This window comes from Plecotus auritus (assembly GCF_963455305.1).
Source record: "Plecotus auritus genome assembly, chromosome: 14".
Taxonomy (NCBI): domain Eukaryota; kingdom Metazoa; phylum Chordata; class Mammalia; order Chiroptera; family Vespertilionidae; genus Plecotus; species Plecotus auritus.
In genome coordinates, this window is record NC_137780.1 from 10,625,460 (window position 1) to 10,648,641 (window position 23,182).

Here is a 23,182-nt window from a genome sequence, read left to right on the forward strand (position 1 = left end):
TAAGAAAGACCCGATAGGCCATGTTCCTGATTCACTTTATAGCCACCTGGCAGGCAGGGGCATTGCCCATGTCGTATATTTAAAGGATCCGTGTGAGATGAAAGTAAAATTGATTTATGGTTGCTTCTTAGGACTCATGGTTTTCCAGTGTGCCCCTTATTTTATGATCCACCCTGTTTCTTAAAAATTATCTCTTCCTTTGACTTGCAACATCTTATTCCTGTGATTTGTTGTTTCTGTCTCTTATGCTGATCGCTCCTCTTTGTGCCCCTTCAAAGTATAAGTAGGTTCATGATTTTACCTCGATACATACATGTTAGTGACTCTCAGAATGTTCTCTCTTCAGATCTCTACCACGGCCTCCATGCGAATGGCTAGCCCTCTCTCTGAGTTTTAAATTTAAATGTCCCGCATGCCTCCGTTCTTAAATAGAGGCAACACAGAACTAATTTTTGACATTACTTGCCTCACCTCCTACAAAAATAGAAATTAAAAGTCTCATGCCATCTCAGGCCGTCATGGTCTTGTTAAGAGGGACATACACCTTAAAGTCGCTGTTCAAGTCCCCACCACCCACCTGTGTGTGGGCTCAGATCGAGAGGGGCTGGCTCTGATGTTGAACAGAGGCTGCCCCCGAAAAGAGCCGCCATATACAACGTAGCTTCTCTGAAAAGAACAGCAAGAATAAGGCCCCCCAAGACCACAGGGGGCCCAAGACAATCAGGGGGACGTGTCCCTGGTGCAGTGGGTCACAGGGAATGACTTCTCTGCCACTGATGGATGCTGCTGTCGCTTTCCGCTGTGACACTGATAATCCTCAGAGAAGAAATCCTCTGGCCCAGAAGGTCACAGGGAAAGGCATTTCCAAATGTGACAGTGAGAATCGCTCGGCTTTATACTTCAGCTCATCATTGAGAAGAGATAAAAATGGATTTTATTCTTTTTATTATTTTCATTCTCTTCCTGAATGATACTGAAGTTTCTTTGATGACTTCTGGTTGCTGTTGTGAATATATACTAACAATGGCTATTTTGAAAATGTGTACGAAGATGGCTAAAATATATGGGATTCCATCTAGTATAAAGAATTTTTGTTTCCTGAAGAGAAAAATTCACTCATTGTCTCAATATATACAGACATGCAGTATAGGAAAATATCCATTTATGCCCTGATGTGAAACTTTTTTTCAAAAACAGAAAGGCAATAAGCTAAAAATCAATTGAATACACCTTGAACCAGGTAGTGTGGTAGGTGCGCTTACAGGTATGAATTTATTTCATTAATTTCCAAACTTCTACAATGGATTGTAAGTATTTTATTGTTAAGCAAGGAGGAGATACTTGTATCCCTTAATCACTTTGGAAAAGAAATGGACTTTCTCATCTGCTTTTTCCATTCATATTTTTGGGGGGTCTTATTTAATCCCTCCACGAAGTTTGCTTATATCCCTTCTCTTCTCCATGTTCTCTTTAATGTACCCCACTGTACTTCCTGAGTTTTAAACTGTTTTTATACTCCCAACGGCAAAATAAATACCATAAGAAAGGCTCTGCTCCTGCACTGCAGCAACAACAAAAATGCCCCCACAGCAACAGAAACAAACAGGAGACCATTCGCCTCTCCTCACCCAAGCGGTTCCTCCCCCTTCTACCACAGGAAGGGGGTGTGCGTTCTAAACAGCCCATCACACATAAAGCGAACCGGACTTAATCAGTACCGAGAACAATGAAGAAAAAATGTCTGCCCACTGGAAAATCAATAAAGCAAAAAAAAAAAAAAAAAGAAAAAGAAAAAGATATGGTGTTTGTCTAAACCAAACACAATGAGACAAAAACGGGCCATCTTCCCCTCGTCTCTGTGGGTAGTTATAAGCGTATGTCCCAGGCGCTGTCCCCAGGTTGACCTGTAAGTAGGATTCTCCTTCCCACAGCCCCTGGGACTTACCCGTTTATCTGTTCCACCACCGTTTTCCTTGTCTATCACCCACTCATCACAACCCCTAAGGGTTTCCTCCCTAATGACTTCTTCTCTCTCTATTAATTAGTTGTATTGTGTGTGTGTGTGTTTTAAGCTTCAAGTTGCCGGATGTATCACTCCTTGTCTCTTCCTAGCAGACACACATGGAACTGTCATTTTCCTCAGAGAGTGGGGAGCTGGGGTCTAGGCTGGCAAGGGAATCTAAAGGATCAGACTTCTAAAACATGCAACACGTTAACTTTTTTCTGTGACCAGATCATTGTTGGTTTTGCTGCCAACTTTCTCCACTTGAACATGACTTTGTGGATTGGGTCTGGTCGTCCCTTCACATGCATCTATTCCAACGGCTGTCGATTGGATTTTTCTCTGAGAACCAGACCAGTGACTTCCCGTGGGTGGAAGCAGATCATCTGCATGTCCATGTATTTCCTTCCATGGTGTGATCCTGGGATCATTGGGGTGGGGGTGGGGGGTTTCTCACAAATTCATGCCCCCCCCCCCAATGACTCTTGGACAGCGTCCTATTATGTGGGTGATGGGGATGGGCCCACATGTGAGCAAGCCCTGGTTGGTCGTGGCAGCGTCCCCACAAAGACAGCAGGAGCGTGCAAGGACACTCGAGGCCTCTGCCTGGAGCTGCCACGGTGTCACTTTTGCCTTATGCTCTTGGCCAAAGCAAGTCACAGGCCAAGTGAGTACGGCTTTCAGCTCACACAAAGAGGGTCTCTAAGCCCCAAATTCCTCATTCCAGTGCCAGGAGAATCCAGGTGCTGTTAGGCTGTGAGGAAGGAATACTAAGCACCTGCACTGCAGAAATGAAATAGAATCTGACCCCAGGGGCAAACCAAGCTCTCTAGGGGGCGCCCTAGCTCTCCTGGGACCCGTGCCAGAGGACTCAGCTGAGAACTCCCCTGGCCTTAGGGAGTTAGAGGAAAGCCAGCCTTGGAGGAGAGGTTAGCCCGGGGGCGGCTCTGCCAGTTAAAAAGGGCTCAGAACAGCTCCATTGTCATTTATTCAACAAAATGTCCCGAGCCCCGTTGTGTGCAGGTTTTGGGACTAGGGATGGAAGAAAAGTCTTTGTCCAATTTCTCCAGTTTGCCTTAATGCCTCTTTCTGTTCTGTTCATTAATGATCATTAGTAATTCTTGTCTAGGATGTTTCAGTCATTTGAAGTCTCTCCGTCCTTTGTTCTTGGTGCTGAATGGTGTCCCTTTCATCCGACTGTCAGCAAATGAGAAAACCGGGAGGAACTCCAGGCCCTTCTCTGCTTCTCTTTTTAGGTTTTCCACCTCATCCCACTGATTGACTTACTAAATGCTTCTCAGGTCTAGCCCCTTCCTTTCCATCGCTCCCCGCCACTGTCACAATTGTACTAATTTAGCAATATCTTCTCTCTCCTTACCTTCCCCTCTCCATCTGTCCCTATTCTGGATTGGTCTCTAAAAATCTGGAATTGCTTATAATTTGACACCCTCTCCTGCTGCCCTTTTCTATTTTCTCCCTCCTTGATTTGCCTGGTTTATTCTGATTTAATTATTAAGCCTAAACATTTCCAAGATTTCTTCTTAATACTCCATTCTCTGTCACCTCCCCTGCCCCCAGACTAGATAGTGGCCCATTTCCTGTGCTCTTGAAGAATTGCCTGGCTGGCGTGACTCAGTGGTTGAGGGACGACCTATGAACCAGGAGGTCATGGTTCGATTCCCGGTCAGGGCACATACCAGGGTTATGGGCACAATCCCCAGTGTATGCAGGAGGCAGCCAATCAATGACTCTCTTCATTGCTGTTTTTTTCTCTCTCCCTTTCCCTTCCTCTCTGAAATCAATAAAGAACATTACAAAAAGAATCTACATACATCTTTATTAATACCCTTTCTATTTTTTAATGTCTCACTGGACCATGAGCTTCTTGAGGTCAGGGCCAACTCTGTCCTTTCATATTTACGTCTCCAGTGTTATTCCAGCCCCAGCCTATAATGGTCCCTCGATGAACGTTTTTATGTCACTCAATACATTGAAGTCAATTGGATGGTGCCCCTGCGTTGAGGCCCCAGACAGAAGGGAGGCATCCGGAGAGCAGCGCCAATAAGTGATCTTTTCCTGGCATCTGTTCCCGGACCTCCTAGTGGAGCTCTTTGTCCGATGACGAAGTTCCTGGCAATTCCCTTCATTGCTAGCGATGCCCCTGCAGCAGTACGGAGTAGGGTAACTCCTTCTCTCATTGTTTGTTCCACTGGAAGATGCTCGCTCGGGAGAGTGAAACAGATGAGATTTGTGATTTAAGAGACAGAGGCCCATTAACTTCTTCCCCGTTGTGTCCAGCCATCAGCGAGGCCCAGGCAACTCTCCGGGCACGGCGGCACGGAGATCAGCGGAGCCCTCCGCCTGCTTTGTTTACCATAATGAACTGGTCAATAAACATCACAAATTGTTTATCCATATACATCTTGACAGATTACTCTTTATGAAATGCATTTAGCAAGTGAGGCTTTCCCATAAGGATGAAAAATGAAGATTTTAAACAGATTGTGGGAGAGCTCTGGCTACACTGGGAGAGTCAGTGTAATAAAGGTTTCTTTATATTAATATTACAGAAACCATTTATCCTGACAAAATCAATATCACAAGTCATCTGAGTTTGCTGTTTCTCGTCCAAAGCTTAAAACAGCTTTCCCTTTATTACGTTTAATTCCGTTTTAATAAACGTGAACTATATTTCATTTAGGAGGTGCTCTGGAGGAGTGGTAACTTCTAAAATGACATCAGACTTGTAGCTTATTTGCTAAAGAGTCTTGGAAATGTTTAAAATCATATTTGAACGGCTGAGAAATTCACAGGAATCGTTTTACGTAAGCCTTAATTACCAAATTATCCCCAGTGTCCTCTGGGCTGGAAACAAACGATAATATCCAGAAAGTCTCCTGTGAACTCCATTCACATAAAACTCGCTCCAACTGAAGTCGCGCAATTATAACCAGTCAGATAAGTGAGATACAACAAGGGCTGGGATAAGAGACTATAACATCAGGAATAGTCACATTTAATTACTCACAACCCTGCGTGCTCTCCGAAGACGCGATTTATTTATTCCGTTGAGATTCAGGACGCAATACCCCATGGATAGTGACAGAGCTGACTTAAGAGTTAAGCATGTCGCTGGCAGAAAATGGAACCACATCAAGGAAAGGAATTATGTTATACGCTGGAAACTGTTCCTCTAAATGTACTGTATATAAAATGAGTGTGATTGTCTCATGAGTGAATGGTAATAAAAACTGAAATACTCAAGAGATACTTATTCAGGAGTGGAGTGGTGATAAATACACATGCTGGGCAAAGCAGAGCGCTCATTGCTGCTTCTCACCAATGTGACATAAAACGCCGACAAACAATTTACTCTAAGTAATAGCATATAATGAAATGAAGAGCAAATTAAATACGGTGGTTTTGTTTTTTTTTCGCTTCTAGAATTCCATTTTAATTTCAGTGCATAATTTTCTAATACGGAAGTAGCCCAAACAAAACGTCGGTTTGAAATGGGAGTTCCGATGCAACAATGTCTGTACATAAAGGACTTCCTGTAGATGTTTGTAGGAGGGGGAAAAAATGTCCTTTTACCACGACATAAGAAGGGCAAACTACAGGACGGTGGTTTTTCAGGAGAAACTGTGCCTTATCTATTCCCCAGGTGACTTAGTCCATAAAACAAATTTGCAGCTTATTTAGCAGGCTGGGCTTTTATCAGCCTTTTTGAGGGTGTTGAAGGATTACCCAAGAGATCACACCCTAAAGTTGCAGTGAGCACAGGAACTGTCCACCCGGCATCTTCATGAGAAAGTGAAGTGGATCCATAATGTTTTCAGTAAGTGTGTCATATGCAAGGTCCCTGCTAAACATGGGTGGTCTTCTCACTGGTACCGTTTTTGCTTTTCAAATACTTCCTGGCATCAAAATTGTTCATCCTCACCGATGACATGGTCACAGGTTAAGAGTTTGAAGAAACAGGTTTTCATTTCTGTCGTAGCAAAAATGCGACAACAGTGATTTTTTTTTTACAAGCAATTTTAGGAGCAAGAAATTGAAGTTGAAGTGAAATTCTCTCATTATATTTATTTAATTAGCATCTTTTCAAAGGTCAGAATAATGCTCTGTTTCCAACCAATCCGGGTAAGTGAATTCAGTGCATAAAATAGAAAAGGAAATAGAACTTTTATTCACACATCATAGTATGGGAATTTGTTTTCCTCCACCTGTTTTCTAAGTGAAATTTAGACTTTATAAAACCAAATACAGAATACCAAGATGTTTAGGGAAGACAATGATTATCACATCCAGTTTTCTGTTTCACAACTTGATAGATACTTGAAAAGATAATTTGGAGGGGACCTAGTAATCTTAATTTTTAGCTGTCAGGAGAACTGCTTTTGTGTGAAAGCAACATTTATAGTATTCTCAGTTGAACAACTGGATTCAAAATAATCCATGAGATGTACTGGGGCATGTAAGAAAGCAGAGTAACAGTTTTTTTATTGCCATTAATTAGCTTTCAAAGAGAAGGCTTCATAGAGGTTTACCATAAACAGCATTTCGATAAAAATATATATATTTTTTTCTGTTTGCTTGTATTTCATGGTGGTTTGTTTAACTTAAGAATCCTTTTCCGCCTGTTGGCTAAAACGGACCGTATTAGTCCACAGTGTTATCCATAGACACATGTGCCTCCTACCATGAATTATTAATCAGAACGCTTGGCGGTTTACTTCTCTTGTTTTCAGATGTCAGCCTTGCAATTGTCATCTCTCCGGAGCCTTGAATGAAACCTGTCACTTGGTCACGGGCCGCTGTTTCTGTAAACGATTTGTCACCGGCTCAACGTGCGACACTTGTGTTCCCGGCGCAGGCCACTTGGATGCCGGCAACCCGTGGGGTTGCAGCAAAAGTAAGCGAGCTCCGTCCGGCCCAGCGCCGGTGTGTGCGGAACCAGCACCTGGGGAAGCGTGTCCGTGCTCTCTCCCCACCGAGCACCCATCAGGAAGGCTTAGGTACAAGGCAGAAAGTTTAGGTCAGAAATGAAAAAACAAAAAATTACATGAAATGAAACGCCTGTTCTTTTTCCTTGATTCGGTCATGGGAAATGATGATATGATTATATTGCTCATGGGAAATGGACACTGGGTGTGTGGAAATAGTATCACTAAGAAGCCGACCAAAGTCCTGATGTCCCCAGAACTGAGGGACATCACTGCTTAAGCCAAATGACCGGTCACCCCTCCACCCAGCAGCATCTCCAGGCAATTGCCTATAGCCAATGGAAGATTTATGTTTTACTCTGAGTTTTGTGTCCTTCCATCCCACAAGTCCTATGGGCACTGTGCTACTATTAGTTGCTTATTGATATGTATCAAAGCTTATTACTAACCCCTGCGTTTGATATTCTTTTCTTTCTGTTTTCACTGGTACTCACTGTTTAGATGACTCTCATGCTTCTGGTTCTAACCCTGGGGAGCCAAAGCTTATTTCTTAGCATCTTTCGGCTTCTCAACACCATTTTCCAGTTCCTTGAATTGGCCCCATGCAGTCACCTGCTGTCCCACAACCTCATAACATACCGATGAATTATTTGTATTTCCTTCAAGATCAGGTGTCTTGCCTTTTTCAGAATTCCTAAGAAATACCTGCTGTAAACACATGGTGAGGAGTGCTCTCCCACATGGTGTCCTGTGCATGTCCTCCTCGGGGTTTCCTGAGACAGTTGTGAGTCACAGTACTAGGAAACACCACCATTCGGACACGTCACCACAGGCCTGGGCTGGTGCTATCTATTTAAGGAAGGGAGAGAGAACTAATGGGATATCGGCAACTGTACCGGATTTTTTTGTTGTTGTTGATCCTCATCCGAGGATATATTTTCCATTGCTTTTTAGAGGGGAAATGGGGGACGGGATGGGAGTGAGAGAGAGAGAGAAACATTAAGGTGAAAGAGACACATCCATTGGTTGCCTCTCACATGCACCCCAACTTGGGCCGGGGAATGAACCTGCAACCCAGATACGTGCCCTTGACCGGGAATCGGACCCAAGACCCTGCTGTGCACAGGCCAACGCTTTAAACACGGAGCAACACCAGCCAGGGCTGTACTGGGTTTTGAGACAGTGAAAGGCGGGTATAGCTAAGGACTAAGACATATTTAGATGTTGTACCTGTGTGGTTCACCTTCAGTATCCTGTGTTTATTGGTACCTCGAGCTGTTAGCACACCTCCAGATGTTTATGCTGCTCTTGAGGAGCCACTGTCATAATTGCCTGTGTATAAATACAGTCTACACACCAATCTGGCTTTTACTGACCACTTAGTTAATATTTGTTATCCGTTGATTAGCTATAGAATTGATGGATTTGTGTGTGACATCGATTACAGCGTATTGCTCTGGGTGTCAGCTGTAAATCAGCACTTACTACAACAGACCAAATCTTAGCGATTTTTTGATCGGTGCTGCCATGAACTTTGTGTGAAAGTTTTTGCAACGCCTGCACTTTTTGCTACCTGTGCCTGTTTCTGAGATACGGTCTAGGAATTCTACCTCAGGCAAAACTGGGCAGTCTGGTCACTGGGAATTGGCCTGCTTTTTTTAGCATTGGCAGACAATTTGCGTTGTGTCTTTTCTTCTCTGGTCTAAACATCCTTGATCTTTTCAAATGCTTCCAATTTTGAATAATTAAAAAAAAAAAAACTTGCATATTCCTAAGTATTCTTCCCTGGACATAGGCATTTTGATTTCTCTGTTTAAAATTGCGATCTTGAAGATTGGGAGCGCTGGATCAGCAGAGGAGATTGGTTAAAAAGAGAAATCCCACAGGATTCCTGCCTTTAGGGGAGCTTCGCACAGTGAGTGTAGGGCTCAGGGAAGTGCTCACTGTGGGGCATACAGGACGGCGCTGCTTTCTTCACGGTCCCCCTGGGTTTCTCATGCCACCAGCGGCCGGAACCTGTTTCACAAAGATGCGACTGAAAGGAAAGTGGTGCTATCTGTTGTTGAAACTGTGAACTACCGCGGGCTCCGGTTTCCTCTCCCTCCAACAGATGTCAGGGAAGTGTTTGCCTTGAGAAGCCAAGTGTCTCAAGGTGTTTTCCTACACAGTTCGGGAACCCTGGGACTGTAACAGTTATCTTCTCCATGTCCTTAGAGACCACTGACAAGAGTTCAGCAATGGCGTCTGTGATTTTTATTTTTATTTTTATGATGAGGCTTTGGGGTAGGAATCCTAAGTTCTAATTTTCAGAATGCGGGAGAATTGATTTGGTTTCAGATAAAGCAGTTAGGCCCTCTCTGATGGTATGCTTTCTGGTTGTGTGATGTACTTTTTGCCCATTCGTATTTGTCTCATGTTTTTAAAATGAGAGACATTTTCCTTGGTAAGAGGGATGGAAGGAAACAGGTATTTAATAGTTCTGCCTTCTGTATACTTTCCTAACAAATGATATTCCAGTTTGCCTTAAACTTCTGGCTATAAAATTAACTAATATACACATACACACACACTTACATACACATGCATGTATATTTATTATTTAATTATAAATATTACATTTATGTTTTAACTATTTATAGATCCTTTGTGTTTCTCTTCTTGATATTACTCTACTCCCAGCTCAACTTTTATGTTTACACTTGCTTACCTATCCATCTTTTTATCATTCATATTTTTTATCCCTGCTTATCAAAAAGACTGTTTTAATTCTCCTTTTTTTAAAAGAAATATTTTTATTATGGTAAAATATACAAAACAAATTTACCATATTAATATTTTTTAAAAAATATATTTTATTGATTTTTTACAGAGAGGAAGGGAGAGGGATAGAGAGTTAGAAACATCAATGAGAGAGAAACATCGATCAGCTGTCTCCCGCACACCTCCTTCTGGGGATGTGCCCACAATCAAAGTACATGCCCTTGACCAGAATCAAACCTGGGACCTTTCAGTCCACAGGCCAATGCTCTATCCACTGAGCCAAACCAGTTAGGGCAATATTAATAATTTTTAAACTTTTTTATTGAATGCATTCAGGTAACATCCTATCTAATAAAAGAGTAATATGTAAATTGACTGTACCTCCGCTGTACCCACAAGCCACGCCCATCAGCCAATCAGAAGAGAATATGCAAATTAACCCAACCAAGATGTTTCAATTATAGAAGATAAATAAATCCCAACAAAAATGGCTGCGGCCACAGAGCGAGCAGGAGGCTTGGGTTTCCCTGGCGATGGAGAAAGCCAAGATTCCTGGCCAGCCCAGGCCTCTGCTCAAGGCTACAAAGTTTTAATTATAAAAGATAAATAAATCCCAGATACCAGGGCCTCCGCTTAGGTCTCCAGGGGGCGTGGCCGGCCTGCAAACCACCACAGGCCCCTCACCCAGGCCGCCCCATGCTCCAAGGGAACCCCCACCCTGATCCAGGACACCCTTCAGGGCAAACCAGCTGGCCCCCACCCATGCACCAGGCCTCTATCCTATCTAATAAAAGAGTAATATGCAAATTGACCATCACTCCAACACACAAGATGGCTGCCCCCATGTGGACACAAGATAGCTGCCACAAGATGGCCAGCAGGGGAGGGCAATTGGGAGGGACCAGGCCTGCAAGGGAAGGCAGTTATGGGTGATCAGGCCAGCAGGGAAGGGCAGTTGGGAGGGACCAGGCCTGCGAGGGAGGGCAGTTGGGGGTGATCAAGCCTGCAGGGGAGGGCAGTTAGGGGTGACCAGGCCTGCAGGGGAGGGCAGTTAGTGGCAAACAGGCTGGCAGGGGAGCAGTTAGGCATCAATCAGGCTGGCAGGGGAGTGGTTAGGGGGTGATCAGGCTGGCAGGCAGAAGTGGTTAGGGGCAATCAGGAAGGCAGGCAGGCAAGCAGTTGGGAGCCAGCAGTCCTGGATTGTGAGAGGGATGTCTGACTGCCCGTTTAGGCCCTGGCCTAAATGGGCAGTTGGACATCCCTCGAGGGGTCCCAGATTGGAGAGGGTGCAGGCTCGCTGAGGGACACACACCCCTGTGCACGAATTTTGTGCACAGGGTCTCTAGTTGGTTAATAAAATCATATAGGTTTCAAGTGTACAATTCTATAATACATCACCTGTACATTGTATTGTGTGTTCAGCACTCCAAGTCAAGTCTCCTTCCATCACCATTTATTCCCCCTTTACCATCTTCTACCTTCCCACCCCCCTTTCCCTCAGACATACCATTGTCTGTGTCTATGAGTTTTATTGTTATTGCTTAATCCAGCCCCACAACCCTCCTTCCTCTGACAGTTCATTCATAATGTTGTACGACCATCCCTATTACCCATTTCCATAACTCTTTTCTTCTTTTGAAATGGAAACTCTATACTCTTTAAATGTTAATACCCTCTATTCTTCCCAGCCCCTGGCAACCACAGTTTCACTTTCTGCCCCTCCCTTTCTCGGTCTCTCCTCTACTTTGGGGTCCCATTACACAAATGTTGGTGCAGGGCACACCTGACATTGTCTCCTAGGTCCCTGAGGTTCTGTTCCCTTTTGTTCTGTCTTTTTCTGTTCCTCTTTCCCTTGGATTGGATAAATCAGATTGCTGTATCTTTAAGCTCTATCTCTCCCTTTATCTTCCAGTTTACTGTTTGTTTGCTACACTCAAGAGTCTGTCTATTGATTGCCTCTTTTATGAGTCTGGTTCACAGTTTCCTTGAGTGAGTTGTAATTTTACTCTGAAAACACTTAAGCTATTAGTGTGGGTTTTTTTTTTTTTATAATTTGCATAGACTTAAATGGTGGAAAACTTTCTCCACTGTAGCGTACTGATGTCTCTAATCAGTTTTTTTTTTTTTTAATTTTTACGTATAGCCTGGCTTCCTATGGGATCGCTCCTGTGTCTGAATAAGCCAATGATATGGGCAGTGTTTATGCTCAGATACTTTCAGACCACACAGCTCCTGCCAATCACTGTGAGTTAGAGCTCCCAGAAATAGTTCTTTGGATGATTTGCTGGGTTTCATATCACTAATCTATTCATGTTGGTTTAACCAGAAGCACCCTGTTCTCTTTTTTCCTTTTGAAACATCTCATAATTCTCCAGCTATTCTTTTATTTTTTCATCTCATCTATGGAAGACACTTTCACATTGTTCCCAGTACCCATCGTCCACTTGTTTTAAGTTAACAGAACTTAGAGCTGGGTCCATGGCCTTATCCTCTCCTGTAGTTACTTATCACCATGCCGCTCATCTTCCGACTGGCATGAGCGGGCACCAGTGACATGTGGGTTCCTGGGTTGTGCCCGCCCCAGCACAGGGCATGCCCTCCACCTCTCCTCCTCTCCTTCCTGCTGATTTAGTTGTGGACTTAGTGGTCATCTACCTGGGCCTCTGTAGACAAAAATGACCTTGTAGGAATGGCACGGTAAAAGCTGGAGGGAATCGAGATGTCTGTGCACCGGGCAGCACTCCCAGCCTTTTGTGAGAGAGAGGGACACACACATGCACCCACGCCATCTTATAACCCTGACAGGTAGACATTGTCATCCTCTTGCTATAAATGGAGAAAATTCAACGAGTCCAATCGAAATTTGACTGCAGACGTACAACTACCAAAGTGCCAAAGCCGAGGTTAAAGCGCATGGTGCCGAGACAGATGGATGCGGTCACAATATCATGTGTTCTGACCTTGAATGAGAGTCTGGCATATGCAGAGGCCGTTCCTGGCAATTTTGATGAATGAATATGTGCTCATTTTCTCAGAAATCTACTTTTAGCACATGAAGGATGGGCTCAAGTTATCTCATGCCCAGCATTTCATATTTATTCCCCAAAGGGTGTGAGACCATCTAAACATTCTGGTCTTTGGAAATGCTCACATAAATGCCAAACAGGCACTATTCATTCATACTGAAAACCTGGACGAGATACTGGGGTGGTGGTCCTAACACATAGTCAACTTTAAATATTCAACGGAGCCCTGTGTATGTATGTGTGTGTGTGTGTGTGTGTGTGTGAGTGTGTGTGTGTGTGAGTGTGTGTGTGTGTGTTTCCAAGGAAGTTTTCGTGGAACGTGAGTCACATTCAGTACCCTTTGACCTGGGACTGAAACATCTCTCTCTTACAGTCATCCTGAAAGTATTTCACTGTTTTCGAAAATAGTCTGAAGGTCAGTGTTGATTGCTTTAACCCTGCAATCTGTTGAGCCCCTGATAACATGCAGAGTTTTAGATGTAGTTACTAATAATCACTAAAAGAAATATTAAATTGCTGTGGCTGGCAAGGCTTTCAGAGAGTGCTGTAAATGAGACAGTTTATGATCTTTGTGGTTCCACCAAGAGCAACAGGGTTTAGAGCCCTAAATTAAAACTCGCTGCAACATCAAATGTACTGTCAGTGTTCAGCCAATCAAAGTGACCTTATCAATTATGGCAAATCCATGAATTTGAAAATATCAGGTATTTATAAATAATCCTCTTTTTATGTGTCCTTTTGAGATTGTTACTACTCTTGTCCTTTATCTAAATAGGCATACAGACAGTTAGACTTTTCATATAACAATGCAAATTCCAAAGGAGAAACAAAGATTTAAAGGGGAAGATTGAGAGTGTATCTAGCTTGAATGTTTTTCTTTAAAACTCTGACATCAGTATGATCTACCATCCTGGCACCCCTAAAGGTGCTGGCATATCCACATAGTACATTGAAATTGTTTCCTGCTAATATTTGGGCTATTTAGCATTCATAACATCCACCACTATTTGTATGACCAACTATTATCCTTTTCTTACATTGTGCTCTGTGAAGCAAGATGAGGCATTTTGCTTAATGTGATGGAAAACGTCCTTTTCAGAAACCTCAACATCATGCTTCTTCAGTTTCAAGTGTCAGTGGATCTTATTTATGTCACAATTTAAATTAATTAAATAGAAAATGAGTGTTGATGCATTCTTGGATAGTTCCTAAAAAAAGTGCTTAATGTAAAATTTTGGGGTTTCCCCCTCAATTATATTTCTATTAAGCTGCACTGACCTACAAATCTGTATTATGCTTACAGATAAAATGCTTTGTTTTAGAAATTCATGATATATACCCTTTGTTTATTAATGTCTTGGTCAACCGCGTGTCTTCTTGATGAAGTAATCCTGAAACAGAACGACCTCTTTGCTGGATCCCTTACTTCATTGTACTGGTGTGCTTATTGATTGCCTTTGCTAATGTATGCGCTCCCCATTGTCATTTAGCTCCATCCCAGCAAACTCCACCCAGAGGACAAGTTCAAAGTTCTTCGGCCATCAGTCTCTCCTGGAGCCCACCGGCTTCTCCCGGTGCCCACTGGCTTACTTACAGTTTATTCAGGGATGGGTCTGAAATCTACACAACTGAAGATCAGTACCCGTACGGTGAGTGTCGAGTGCGTGATGGAAAGTTACACTGTGCTGAGGGTTGATACATTAGTTAAGTCCTTTGACGTTGAGGATAAATGTGGTTTCCTCTGTCCAGCACAGAGTGTTTCATTCAAGCAGAGAGAGAATTATACACCTCACTAGTAAAGAAATGCAATAAGCAAGATGATTCGTGTTTGATAAGCCCTTATTGCTTACCAAATTCTCACAGATGAAAAGGAAAAAGACCCAGCCAGCACTGATGAGGATGTGAAGGAGCTAGAACCAACCTCACTGCTGGCATATCTGTGTGGGCTCATGGGTACAACTTTTCATGCAGCATAAGTTGTTCAAGTATATGCAAAACCTAACCCTTTGCATACCATTTGACTCAGCAAATTTATTTTAGGAAATTCATCTTCAAGGAATAGTCATCATTGGCGCAATATCACAAAATACATTCAAACCTCCACTCTGTAATAGCAAAATATTGGAAAATTCAGACATTCAAAAACCTTTCAATAAATTATGGTGCATGGCATACTAGAATCCTGATACATTGTGAAGCAAATTGTAGGATATGATTGCCTTAAAAAAATTTTAGTTTATATATTAATGAATGGAAAATGTTCAAGATGTATTGTTTAAGGTAATTAAGTGGTTTTAAAAATAACCTGTGAGTTACGTTTTCATTCAAAAATATATAAAATGAGTATAAGACTTAACACAAACTGATGTTTAGTTTTCTCTGGTTGTAAAGATTAGAGAAAATTTATCAAATATTTCCATAATATGAATTCAATTTTTAAAATCCTCAGGTTAAAAGTGGATGGAACACAACATGATCTTAAATTGAAAGAGGAATGATGTGAACAAAACCATAAACACTGTCTTTGCATCTGTAACTTGTATGAAGATTTTAAAGGAGCTTATAGAAATCAGGCTGTCGAAACACATGGTCTTTAGAAAATATTCACTCATATGTTTGAGATACAGTTTTCCTAAAGACACAATGAAGAAACATAAAACTTTCCTTTCTTCCAGTTCTGTCTTCTCTGATATTTGCTCCTGGTATTGTTTAGCTACAAGCCAGGTTAAGAAACTAGTTTGAGAAACACGGGAGCCCTGGCTGGTGTAGTTCAATTGGTCAGGCATTGTCCCATGTACCGAAAGGTTGCTGGTTCGATTCCCGGTCAGGGCACACGCCCAGGTTGTATGCAGGAGGCAGCCAAGTAATGTTTCTCACATCAATGTTTCTCTCTCCCTCTTCCTTCCTCTCTCTCTCTCTAAAATCAATAAAACATTTTTAAAAAAGAAACATGGCAACAGGATGCCAACTCATGTCGTTCTCTTAGTTTAATGCCCAGTTTTCCAAAGTCTAGGTTAATGTGTACAATTAGCGAAGTCTACAGAGCCATGAAGAAATACTATAGTTCCATAATCTTCCTCAAAATGATTAGGAGGGTGCCTTTTCACATGTTGATTGGCTTTAAAAGTTTTGCATAGCGTATGGTTTTATTCTGTATGTATTATCACGGGTTACATGTTACACCAACTCTGAGTGACTTGCACCTACATTATAATGTCCGAACTTTCTGATAACTCTTGTCAGTTCAGCACTCCAAGCCTTCTTGGAAGTTAATGGGAACCCTGAGCTTCACGATGCAGATTGCAGAGGGAAGTGAACATCTGTCTACATCTGCCACACTGGCAAAGCATCCTGATATCCTGCTACTAGAATGTTTGTTTTCTTCCAAATATCAGCATGACCCAGGTGTCCTGAAACTTAAACTTTTGTGGTAGGGGAGGAGGGAGTCACAGAAATATTGCAAGTCGTTTTGAAGATGACAGTACCGCTGCTTGAGCTATTGCTGAAGTGGTGAATTAGGGTCCCCCAGTTTCCCCTACCGCTTAATTCAATAATGATATTAAACTTCGCTTACAGCATTCTGTCCAGAGGTGTATTTCTCATCACAGCATATTGTGATGTGTTTTATAGAACACTGCATTTGAGTAAAACACTCGGGCTCTTTTACATGATTGCATTATTATAGTAGAATCCAAATAACAGTTTCTCACATAATAAATGTGTGCTCATTCACTAATCAGACATTTATATAATCCTATTATACTAGGTATTCTTTCCTAAAACCTTATTTTTTCATTAAAAAATGCCACTTCTGGCATTTCTTGACAGCCACTATAATTAACGATGGGACAATTATCTGCATGATGGCATTTGAACAGTAAGAACAATTGGTTCGGGCTGTCAGAACTTTGTATCATTCTAACAATATCCTCGTGTTTATTATTCTCTTCCCAGTGTGTGGCTAGCATGTGTAATATGAAAAGGAAACAGTACTTATATTCAGTCGGATGAATACAAATCTTTGGGTTAAATGAAGGCATTTGGAATTACAGGTGCCAGAGTCATTGAACTTTTCAAAGAAAATTAATAATCTCTTCCAAGCAAGTTTGATCATTTGGTTGAGACCATTGTAGAATTCCTTGTTGGAATAAAACTTTTCCTAACCGGCCTGCTGCACTGTGGGGTCGCTAGTTTTCAACCTAAGGTCATGACAGCTGGTATATTACTACTTTTAGAGCCTGCAGATCATTGGTTATTAGTAATAGCATGCTAATAATAATGGGATAGTTTTAAAGTTTCTGAATTAACTTTTAAAAAATAAGGTATAGTCAGTGGTTTCCCTAAATAAAAATTCACTCATGTGCATACCTATGAGCTTTCATAAGTAGAAGAGAGAGGTGTCGAAGTCAAGTTAGCATATTGGGAATTATACATAATTAGCACCTAATATCACCTCCCCTGCAGCCCCAGTCTAGGTTCACCTGGGTATTTTCTATGTCATAGGTGTGACAAGAAAAGCTGTTTCAGGATATTGCACTCTTTTAATCATTTTTAGGGTGGCTAGTACATCACATTAGTTTTTCCAACTTCAGTTTGAAACTGAAGGAGAACTAGGCTTAAGAATCAGGGAGATGGAAATTTAAAATAAAAATCATCTTTATTACAATAAAAGCCAGATTGGAGAATATACCTTCTGTGCTGCGGAAAGACAAAAGACTCAGTGGGCTGATGGGAGCATGCTTTGCTTCTCTCTTCCCCCGCCCCTCCAATTCACAATCAGTTATCAGGCGTCCTCAAACTACGGCCCGCAGGCCACATGCAGCCCACCGAGGACATTTATCCGGCCCGCCGGGTGCCGCTGCCTGTCCTGCTTAGCAGCTGACTTGTCCCGGGCCCGCAGTGCGCATAGGAATTTGTTCATAGATTTTTAAAAAACTATAGTCCGGCCCTCCAACGGTCTGAGGGATAGTGAACTGGCCCCCTGTTTAAAAAGTTTGAGGACCCCTGAAATCATTTCTCATTTGGAATGGATAGGGAGCTAGTCCTTAAATGTTACACTAGGTCAGTGGTCAGCAACCTGAGGCTCGCGAGCCACATGCGGCTCTTTGGCCCCTTGAGTGTGGCTCTTCCACAAAATACCACGGCCTGGGCGAGTCTATTTTGAAGAAGTGGTGTTAGAAGAAGTTTAAGTTTAAAAAATTTGGCTCTCAAAAGAAATTTCAATTGTTGTACTGTTGACATTTGGCTCTGTTGACTAATGAGTTTGCCGACCACTGCACTAGGTAAATGCTTCCACAGGGAAGCTAGAAGATGATTACTTTGACAATAACGGGAAGTTTAGAGTTTCAGACAATGTTATATCTTAGTGAAACCTAGGTTTTCATGTCCGCCTTTAATATCACATAATTTATTATTCCATACTGCATCAGAGGATCAATGCAACATGTTATAAGATGGTTCCTCTGAGAAAAAACAAACAGAAAACATAGGGAGGGGATACGAACACAAAAGAAGAATAAAGAACAGTTGTTTCTGTAAGGCTGTTAATATTATTGCCTAGAAAAATAAATCAGTCTACTAGTATATGGGAAATTATCCGTTTATTCATACACTCATTCAGTAAACTTTTATTCAGTGCTCACGCCAGACCAGGAATTGTATGAGCCGCTAGAAACACCAAGATGAAAAGGTTAGTTCTCGTGATTGAGAGGGGAGATGGAGAAGTAAAGCAAAATTACTCCATGACTTCTGTGTCCTGATTGGACTCTAGTGCAGTACTCAACATATGTTCATGGGGAATTTGCAATGACATACATGAAGAACAGCAGCTTTACCCTTCGCTCAGATGTTCACTACCTTCATCCGTTCAGGCTACTATTAAAGAGAAATGCCACAGTCTGGGTGGCTTACAAACAACAGAAATGGATTACTTCAAGCTCTGGAGGCTAGAGGTCCAAGGCCAGGGTGCCAGCATGGTCAGGGTCTGGTGTGTCTCTCTCACATGGATGTTTCTCTCTGTCTCTCTCCCTCCTGTGGGAAAATACCCCTGTGTGAGGATTAGCCAAACAACAACCACAAAACCTCTGGTGCCTACCTGTTCTTCATGAAGAGTGGATTGGTATAGTTTGTGTCTTTAAATTATAGGAGAACCAGTAGAAATGCTTTCCTCACCAATTTTGTGGAATGCAACTATTTTCTTTCTTTTAATTTCAGACATCCAGGACTTCTTAGACACTGCGCTGTCGCCATATACCTCCTATTCCTATTCCGTTGAGACCTCCAATGTGCAGGGTTCGACGAGGAGTGCAGCTGTCACCTACAGGACAAGGCCGGGGGTCCCAGAGGGAATCTTGAACTTAAGCTATGTCATCCCTGTTGGCTCAGACTCGGTGACACTTACCTGGACAGCAGCCTCCAATCGTGCTGGCCCCATAGAGAAGTATCTCCTGTCGTGCGCTCCCTTCAATGACACCCAGCCCTGCGTTCCCCATGAAGGTCGCGGAACCTCGGCTACCGTCTGGAATCTGCTTCCCTTCACCGAGTACCGCTTTTCCGTGCAGGCCTGTACCAGTGGGGGCTGCTTACACAGCTCACCTGTAACTGTGACCACAGCCCAGGCTCCTCCCCGAGGCCTGGGTCCACCTGCGGTGCGGGCCATCAGTTCCACAGAACTGCGTGTAGAATGGGCTCCGCCGATGGAACGGAATGGTAGGAACTCCAGGCCTAGATTTCACCATCTTGGGCCAGACCTGAATGAGAATCTAAGGGATTTGGAGTTGTGCAAGAGAGTCTGGCAATCCCATGCGTGTTTTTTTTATAACTGCAGGATATAATAATGGAGAAACAATCTCCAGCGATATAAGATACTATTTGTCCTGGTTAGTAGAACGAGTGTATTTCTTTAATCTAATAACAAATTCCATTCATTTAAATTGCCCCTTAAAAGGCTGATATTATCTTTGCTCTTAATGACATCTGCCACAACACAAATTATGTTTCTAATTTAAAACTCACTTACAAAATGCATTATATTTGACTGTGTCACAAAGTTAGGGCACCCATAAGCAGTAAATTTTCTCTTTTAGGCCTAAAAAAAGGATATAAAGTAACACAAAAAATATGTATATAGGCTAGCTGACTCCATTAAGTTAATTTTTGTGTTCATACAATTGAACCCTGTTATATAGGCCAGACATACTTTGATAGATTTTTAGTAATTTGTACGTTATGGCAAAACCTTTTTTCTCTTAGACTTTTAAAATTACTTGATAAAACTAGGTGGAAATCAACTATAATATTCTAATATTTATGCAAACAGGACTTATGTTAAACAGATAGCCAAATTAAAATCTCCAAATTTGAAATAGATAAATTGGAAGTAACCTGATAAAATTCCCATAAAGAAAAAGCTATTCTTAGTAGAAGTTATAGCTGTTCATCCTGAAAAAAATCATGAATTTACCTATCATAAATTACAGTTATTCTGTGTTTGTATATGTTCCAATTTGGTTTGTTTTCCCCATGAAGAGGCTTTTCAGTAGTATTTCATACATTCATCTGTCCATCTCTTTGTTGTTTTTTATAAGTACCTACACTCTATATTACGGAGGAAGTGGTGAGGTAATGGAGTCAGAAGAATAGTGAAAAGCCAACACATTTTAACTGATTTAACTCCACCCTACCCCCCAAATAGTCTGTTTATCTGATGAGTCATCTTGGCTTCCTGTTTTTCTTTTCTAGGAATAATTGCAAGGTATGAACTCTACATGAGAAGATTGAGATCTGACGGAGAACCCACGTCACCAGAAAGTCGAGTGTTTGAGAGCAGTGGCTGGCTCAGTCCTCGCCCGTTGGCAGAGTCAGCCAATGAAAATGCGTTAAGACCCCCTCCGGCAGCCACAACCATCCGTGGCTTGGAGCCTTACACCACATACGAGTTTAGAGTCTGGGCTGGGAATATGGCCGGCAGCGTGTCCTCCCCCTGGGCCTCAGGACAGACAGGAGAATCAGGTGAAGGTCAAGCTCTGAATTCTACTTTTAAAACTCCTGAATGAAAATATTGCCTCCAATTAAAGTCAACAGCATCAGAGTAAGAATTATAAACTTACATAAGCCAAGGGAAAATGTAATACTTGGCTTCATGGGTAACTCAAGGTCATGAGGAACTTGAAAAGTTTTAGGGTGAAAATGCTTTAGTTATTATTTCAAGTCGGGGGCGGGGGGATGACTTAACTAAAGTAGTAGCCTTTTAGGAATGTTTGCAAAGTAGCAGTTGGTTTCCAGTCCTGAAGCGGGCTAGCCATATGTTCTCATCTTGCTCCAGATTCAGCACAGTTCACGTTCAGTGAAGGAGATCCCCGTTACAAACCTCACAACTCTGCTTTCGTTCTATTTCTCTTTCCAAAACAAATAGTTGAGCTACTGCATCGTACCAAATGACAGAATCCTGGATTTCAAAATCCATAATTCACAAGTGTGCTTGAATAAGTAGTTGGCAATATGGAAAATAAAGAGGATGAAATTTTAAAAAAAAATTTAAAAAATATCTTTCCTAAGGCAAATGAGATATTTTTAATTCTCCACCTTACTCTTTACATGAAAAACACTTCACATGTTAGGAGTCTTTAACAAAATAAAAAATACACTTCTGCTATGCTTTGAATTAATTCATGGATATCCAAAGAAACCCGAGTCCTGATTTAATGTGGACCTGTTAGGACTGTGGAGGCTAAGGGTAGCTGTAGGTTGATGTCCAAGGGAATCATTTCATGAATAAAATGTGCATTGTGCCAGCCATCTTGGACAAATAACTGTGCCAAGATAGCACAGGTGATGAGCCATGGAGCTCAGGAAGGGAAAGTCAAGGTCAGAAATGAAAAGTAACAGGTGAAGCCGCAACACCGGACCCTCATAATCTTATGGGTCACTGGCTAATGAAAGTGTGATGAGGTCCTTTGATAATACACCTTTGGTTAGCACATTTAAAATCCGTATTAAGATCTCAAGGATGGCAAGGGGAGAATGTATGTGTGTATCTGCCCTGCACATTTCAATCAAGATTTATTGAAAACGTACTTCTTTTTTTTTTCAAATATTTTATAAGACCTATGGTTTCCCACCTAATTATCTACTAGTTATCTTTATGAGCACAATCAAACTCCTAGATTATTTTTATTGTGTAAATGGAAAATGTCTTTGCTGGTAATATGAAATTGGAGGACATCCTTGCAGATAACATGTAAAAATGAATAGTTTTTATTTGCAGCAGTATACTCTTTGATTTTTAAAAACCGGGATATTATGTAAAAAAACCACAGGGTATTTCAGAAACTTGAATGAATGTGGGGACTCAGTTTGTTAAGCCTGTGAGTACAGCGTTCATGGTTTCACTGTTGTCATTGTTGCCCTTGACAGAGCCTATATCCATGGCCCCTCCCTTGGTCTCCCCCCTCTCACCACACTCTCTCAAAGTGTCCTGGGAGAAGCCAGCCGATAATGTTACCCGAGGAGACGTTGTGGGGTATGAGATCAATATGATTTCTGAACAATCACCTCAACAACCTGCTCCGGTGGTGTTTTCACAGGTATTGTTCTTTTCACATAGTGTCCTTTCACAATTGAATTATAGCTTCAGTTTGACATTTTCTGAGTTTGCAGAATTCAGTGACAGAATTCTTCTTTAGACATTGCTTAAATGGGGCATTTATTCCCTAATGCAATGTGATATGTACCTTATTTTTTTCTAATATAAGCATATTTTAAAACTAAGTTCATATAATTCTGTTTAATGAAATCTACTTTTCTCACTTAATATACATCCTTAAAAGTTTTGTGAGAAGCTGACTTTTGGTAGCTATGTACTATCGTATTATTTGGGCATACAATACTTTTTAACCAGTGCAATATCAGTTGACATTAATATTATATAAATTATTTTGGAAATATAAATAACATTAATAAGGACATTTAATGTGCATTTTGCATATTTCTATTTCCTTGGGAAAAAATCCGAGGAGTGGAATGTCTCACAGCTTATAGTAAAGGTTATGATGTTCAAAGTTTGGGGTAGATATTGACCTACTGCATTGTGGTATTTCATTCTCCAGCTAACGGTAATGAGAATAATAATCATTGCTAACAGTTACTGGGTCTTTACTATGTACCTGGACTAATTCATTTGGTAGATATACGCATATAAACAAACTTAGGGGATGAGAGGCTCACGTTAGCCCACAGTATATGGTTGTGCCAAGGTACAATCCATTTGATCAACAGGAAGGTGGCCAGTGACCGAGACTGGCTAGTGTCAGCTGGACAAGTCACTGCACACTTGGCCATTTAGCACCTCTACCTACAGACAGAGATGCTCTTTGAAGGGATCAACGTGACAAAAAGTTCTTCCCATGTGATGCCTCTCCCATTAGTTTACCCACATTCCTCTCCCCCAG

At 41.8% G+C, this 23,182-nt stretch overlaps 1 protein-coding gene across 1 annotated transcript in view; it reads left to right on the forward strand.

Moving 5' to 3' along the window:
• Positions 1-23,182, forward strand: part of USH2A (usherin) — a gene marked incomplete at its 5' end in the record, with an annotated part of 419,390 nt that overhangs the window by 77,074 nt on the left and 319,134 nt on the right. Inside the window, 5 exons of the mRNA XM_080650916.1 lie at positions 6,754-6,917; positions 14,225-14,383; positions 18,948-19,442; positions 20,475-20,744; positions 22,149-22,318. Of these exons, the coding sequence (XP_080507042.1) occupies positions 6,754-6,917; positions 14,225-14,383; positions 18,948-19,442; positions 20,475-20,744; positions 22,149-22,318 (1,258 nt within the window). The remainder of the gene's footprint in view (positions 1-6,753; positions 6,918-14,224; positions 14,384-18,947; positions 19,443-20,474; positions 20,745-22,148; positions 22,319-23,182) is intronic.